Genomic DNA, 6275 nt, shown 5'->3' on the forward strand with positions numbered 1-6275 from the left:
GAAGACCACTTCCAGTGTAATTGAGCCTGTGCAATGGGCCTGTACACCTGGAATGACGCCCTTAAAGGTCGTTTTTGTGGGTTTGATCCTTGAGGGGTCTATACCCATTTTGCGCACTGTGTCCTGATAAAGCAGGTCACGCTACTGCCACCATCCATAAGGACTCGAGTGAGGAGAAATCCGTCAATGATTGGGTCTAGGAACAGTGTGGCGAATCTGCCATGACGGATACTAGTGGGGTGGTCCCTGCGATCAAAGATGATCGGGCAGGAGGACCAAGGGTTGAACTTTGGGGCGACTGGCTCCAACGCATATACGTCCCTGAGCGCACGCTTCCGCTCCCTCTTGGGGATGTGGGTTGTGTATATCATGTTCACCATCCGCACTTGCGGGGGAAACCTCTTCTGTCCTCCAGTGTGCGGCTGCCGAGGCTCCTCCTCGTCATCGCTATGCGGCCCCTTGTCCTTGTTTTCGGCAATTAACTTGCCGGCCTGCTTGAACACCCAACAATCCCTGTTGGTGTGATTGGCTGGCTTGTCTGGGGTGCCTTGTATTTGACACGAGCGATCGAGTATACGGTCCAAGCTGGACGGACCCGGCGTACTTTGTTTGAATGGCTTTTTCTGCAGACCGGGTTTAGAGCCTTTGAATCCGACATTGACTGTCGTATCCCCAGTATTTTCGCTGTTAATGCGGCGCTTATGTTTGTTGCGACGTGACCTGCTATTGCCATCCTTGGTATCTAAGGTACCATGGTTCTTTGATATGTTATTACTGCGAGCCAGCCAGCTGTCTTCTCCCTCACAAAAGCGGGTCATGAGCGTCGTGAGAGCTGCCATAGATTTCGGTTTTTCCTGACCAAGGTGCCGGGCTAGCCACTCGTCTCGGATGTTGTGTTTGAAAGCCGCTAAGGCCTCCGCATCCGGACAGTCGACGATTTGATTTTTCTTTGTAAGGAACCGAGTCCAGAATTGACTGGCCGACTCTTCTGGCTGCTGAATTATGTGGCTCAAGTCATCGACGTCTGGTGGTCGCACATAAGTGCCCTGAAAGTTGTCGAGGAATGCGGCTTCCAGATCTTCCCAACAGCTAATGGAGTCCGCTGGCAAGCTGTTAAGCCAATGCCGCGCTGGTACTTTGAGCTTTAGTGGGAGGTGTTTGATGGCGTGTAAGTCATCACCGCGGGCCATGTGGATGTGGAGGAGGAAATCCTCAATCCATACTACGGGATCTGTTGTGCCGTCGTATGATTCAATATTTACAGGTTTGAAACCTTCTGGGAATTGATGTTCCATTACTTCGTCTGTGAAGCATAAGGGGTGTGCAGCGCCTCTGTATTGGGCTATATCGCGACGCAGCTCGAATGGGTCTTGCCCGCTGTGTTCAGCCCGACCGGATTTGCTTTTACTGTATCCGGTGTGACGTTTATCGTCTCGCAGAGTGGTGCGCCGTCGTGATACGTAGATCGATCTTGCATGCTTTGCTTTGTCCTCCAATATGTCTCATAGGTCTGGCGTATCTCCCCATGCCTTTTTATTTGAATGGCGTCGGGGTGGAGGCTGAGCTTTTGGCTGGAATGCCTCTCTATTGCGGCCACGAGGTGGCCGATCAGCCATATCATACGCTTCTTCCTCCAGTTGGGGTAGTAGCCTGCACTTTGGGTAATTCTTGGAGGGGCGCTCGAGTTTATATTCCTCGGCCGCGAGGACTTCAGTCCATCTGTTAGCTAGCAGATCTTGATCAGCTTGAAGGTTCTGCTGCTTTTTCTTTAGGCTATTTGTCGTGGCCATAAGCCGGCGCTTGAAGCGCTCTTGTTCGACGGGATCCTCTGGTACGGTGAATTCATCGTCGCCAAGGCTTGCCTCGTCTTCAAAGGGGGGATGTAATTGTCATCCTCCTCCTCTCCGTCTGCCGCTCTCTCGGGAGAGTTGGCTCCTTCATCCTCCTGCTCTAAATCTTGCTGGAGGGGAATGTTGTTGTCTTCGGCACTATCCGGAGTGTTATTATCTCCTGTGCCGGTATCACCACTTTTGCTTTGGCAGGACTTAGAGCGGCGCCACTGACGTTGGCGCTTGGGTTGCTTCTTGGAGGGGTCATCCTCTGCTATCTCGTTGCCATTGCCTTCATTGGGTGTATCCACCATGTATATGTCATATGACGAGGTGGCTTTCCAGTGCCCTATAGGCGCTGGTTCATGTTCGTCTCCTACATCGTCGTCCATACCGTCGATGTCTTCAGAGTCGAAGTCGAGCATGTCGGTTAAATCTTCGACAGTGGCTACAAGGTGGCTGGTGGGTGGGCGTCGAATTTCTTCGTCGTCCGCATCCCAACCCTGTTGGCCATAATCCGGCCAAGGCTCTCCTGACAAAGAGAGAGACCTTAGTGAATTCAGAATGTCGCCGAAGGGTGAGTGCTGAAAGATATCCGCGGCGGTGAATTCCATGATCGGCGCCCAATCGGATTTGATTGGCAGGGGCGCGGGCGATTCGGAGTCAGAAAAAGAGTCCGGCACCTTGGAGTCACGGGCTGCGCAGAGGATTAGGCTGGTGTTCGGCTCGATCGCCGTTGACACTACAACCCCTGAGGCGGTGTCTAACCACCCGTCCTCGATTGGCGCAGTTGGCTCCGAGCTAAGGGTCGGAGCTGATGCGGGCACGACCTCTGGGGTACTATTCGGCGGCAGAGCTAGGTCATACCCACCGTGACAGTCCGGCGCGCCCGGCTGTGGTTCGAATCCGTCGAAGATCAAGTCTCCGCGGATGTCGGCCGTGTAGTTCAAACTTCCAAGTCTGACCTGATGGCCAAGGGCATAGCTTTCAATCTGCTCCAGATGGCCAAGCGAATTAGCCCGCAGTGCAAAGGCGCTGAATACGAAGATCTATCCGGGGAGAAAAGCCTCGCCCTGGACCGCATCGCTATCGATGATAGTAGGAGCCATCAAGCCTAACGACAACAACACAGAGGAACTTTCAATGAAAGCACCAATGTTGGTGTCAAAACCGGCGGATCTCGGGTAGGGGGTTCCGAACTGTGCGTCTAGGCCGGATGGTAACAGGAGGCAGGGGACACGATGTTTTACCCAGGTTCGGGCCCTCTTGATGGAGGTAAAACCCTACGTCCTGCTTGATTAATATTGATGATATGGGTAGTACAAGAGTAGATCTACCACGAGATCGGAGAGGCTAAACCCTAGAAGCTAGCATATGGTATGATTGTATGTTATGGTTGTATGTCCTACGGACTAAAACCCTTCGGTTTATATAGACACCGGAGAGGGTTAGGGTTACACAAGGTCGGTTACAAAGGAGGAGATATCCATATCCGTATTGCCTAGCTTGCCTTCCACGCCAAGTAGAGTCCCATCCGGACATGAGACGAAGTCTTCAATCTTGTATATTCATAGTTTAACAGTCCGGCCAATGGAGATAGTCCGGCTGTCCGGAGACCCCCTAATCTAGGACTCCCTCAGTATTCCTTCTCCGTGAAGCTAAAAAACAAGGAAAAAACAGAAACTGGCACTGGGCTCCAGGTTAATAGGTTAGTCTCAAAAATAATATAAAATAGCATATTAATGCATATAAAACATCCAAAACAGATAATATAATAGCATGGAACATTATAGATACGTTGGAGACGTATCAACCTCGCTCTTTCATCTTGGGCTAACCTATTTTGCCATTAAAGTTCCGATTGGATTCTGAAAAGATGAAGTTAGAAAAATATATCAATTGGGAGTTATAACAGCAAACCAGTTAAACAAACAAGGAATTAAAGAGTTTCAATTCGACGCTGAAAAGTAGTTATTTACATCATTGTAACCGGTTGCTGCAGCAAAGTAGTTAAACAAACAAGTTTTGCAAAAGGTACCTGTTGTGGCATTGGAGTTTCTCTTGGATCATGAAAATTGAGTAGCGAGTAACGTGATTACAGCAACCGGTTGCAGCAGCAAAGCAGTTAAACAAACAAGTTTTGCAAAAGGAACCTGTTGTAACTTGATTAGAGCAACAAGTTATAACAGCAAACCTGTTACACAAATATATTTTTGAAAATGTACCTGCGGTGCAATTGGACTTCCAATTGGATCCTGAAAAACTTGAAGTTGGTAAGATGATTACAACAACAAGTTACAACAGCAAACCAGGTAAACAAGGAAGTTTCTAAAAAAATACCTGTTGTGCCAAGGGAGTTTCAGTTGGATCCTGCAAACTTGAATGTTAGCAATCATAAATAAAGTGTTGCAAGAGCCATAAGAAACTAACATCAAACTTGTAAAACTAACTAGTTTTGGCAACATATTTAATTACACATGAACTAGTAAAACTAACAAGTTCTTGGCAACGTATTAAAGTAACAAGTTGGTACCGTTTACCAACAACATAGACATCTGTAAATTTCTTTGATGTAAGCAAAATGATTCCAACACACATACATATATATATATATAGTGACACTATTCTAATCCCGGGATTAAAATAACTATTTGGATCACAGCCAGCCCTATAAGGACCCGACTGGATGTTCCTGAACTCCTCGAAGGCCCGAACCGGCAGGCGAAAAAAAAGAACACCACCCCCAATCCACGAACCACCCTCCACCTTCCCCGAACCACCCCCAATCCCACACCTCTCACTCTCTCCCGATCCCCCATGGTGCCGCCGTCGCTGCCTGCCCAGGATCCCGCCGCACTGCCGCCGCTCCGGCGCGACGCCGCCCCATGGCCGCTTGCGCACTCCGCGGAACGCGCGCCGGCTGCTTGCGTCCGCCGTCTCTTGCTTCACCGGCGCTGTGGTGGAGTGAGCGCTGCCGTGGCCTCGGGCGTGGCTTCCTGGTACTTGGAGAGCATGTCAAGCAGCAACATCTTGTCGGCATCGATGTTGTCGAACGGGAGCAGTGGCGGCGTGGCCGGGGCTCGGTGGTGCCAGGTCGCCGAGTCGGCGGAGCTGGTGGAGAAGCCCGGCGAGGCGAGGCGAGGGCGAGTGCTGCTGCAGCAGCAGCTGCTCGGTGGTGTGTGGTCATGGCGTGGCGGGTCAGAAAGTTAACGACGCCCGTGGTGAGCCGCGCCTCCTCCGGCGCACCGCCACCACCACCTACTCCGGCGCGACGCTGCCCCCACCTCCTCCCAGCTCCATCGCCTCCTCCGGCGCGCCGACGCACAGCCCCTCCCGACGGGCCCCTCTGCGGGCGCCGCCCCCATCCCACCTCCTCCTAGGCACGCCACCACCACTCCCGTCTCCGGCGACCCATCCCGCATCTCGATCTGGAGCGGTTCACCCCTTGGGGCTTGGGAAGTTCACCGCAGCCAGTAAGTGCCGTCGAAGGACGGTGATCTGCAACTTCCTCTCCTTCCTCGCCTTCGTCACCTGTCGTTGCTTTGACGCCACCAGCTGACCCATCTCAGGCCGGCGTCCCCGCGCCCAGCTGGAGCTCGCCTGCCTCGAAGATGATCTGCAGGACTAGAGCACAATATGCTAAAGAGATTGTAATTGCCGCACGTCCAGGAAGCCCTTGGCTCAAGCATCAAAGAGAGAACTAGTTGTTTAGGTAGCGGTGGAGGAATATGTGCATCGATGCATGATTTGAAGCAAGAACTTTCTTTATTACTTTGATCTTCGAAGCCGGGCACTGACGGATTACCAATTTACTTCTCTGAACTTATCAAAAAACTGCTACAGGTCCACTGATGTATCGCTGCAGCTCCTGACAATGCCCCGCGCTGCCACCACCTCCAGTCACTTCAATTTAGTTCAACCTGCCCAGCCACATTAGCTCGATTGTTTGTGTTTTGAAGAACAAAACAGAGTTGGCTAAAAATTTGCAGCAGTTCAATGAATCTCACAGTGGAAGGAATCATGTGGGAAAAGTTGCTTTCACCCATTCTGGTGCTGCAACAATTTTTTTTGATTGTGTGTCATCAAAATTTTGTTTATCTATCATGTGGTGCTACTTTTCTGTCTCTCCCTATCACTCTCGCTAATTGATTCTAATCCACAGCCGACAGTGCCCCAAACATCTACGGATGGAGCTCTTGCGACCGATTGCTAAAGTTCTAATTAAAAATGGAGAGAAGTCCAGTGAAGAAGTTAAAATGACGAAGAAAAACAACACTTGATGACTACTGAGTTAACTGACGAAAGGAGGAATACGTGAGGCATATGATTTTCGTTAGTTTGATATCTCTACATATTTTATCAGTGAACGACTCCTTGTTTTATTAGTGAACATAAAAAATGTAACTAGTTCCAACACTTAAAAGTTTTTTTAAGTTAGTGTTAACT

General features: G+C 50.3%; 1 protein-coding gene across 1 annotated transcript in view; it reads left to right on the forward strand.

The window, feature by feature from the left end:
• Positions 1 to 5847, forward strand: part of LOC147980501 (uncharacterized) — a 39755-nt gene extending 33908 nt beyond the window's left edge. Inside the window, exons 4-5 of the mRNA XM_087515638.1 lie at positions 4799 to 5302; positions 5399 to 5847. Of these exons, the coding sequence (XP_087371764.1) occupies positions 4799 to 5302; positions 5399 to 5457 (563 nt within the window). The 3' untranslated portion in view covers positions 5458 to 5847. The remainder of the gene's footprint in view (positions 1 to 4798; positions 5303 to 5398) is intronic.
• Positions 5848 to 6275: the final 428 nt, after the last annotated feature.

Source organism: Triticum urartu, chromosome 3A, assembly GCF_056163025.1.
Source record: "Triticum urartu cultivar PI428250 chromosome 3A, HENAU_Tu73, whole genome shotgun sequence".
NCBI classification, from domain to species: domain Eukaryota; kingdom Viridiplantae; phylum Streptophyta; class Magnoliopsida; order Poales; family Poaceae; genus Triticum; species Triticum urartu.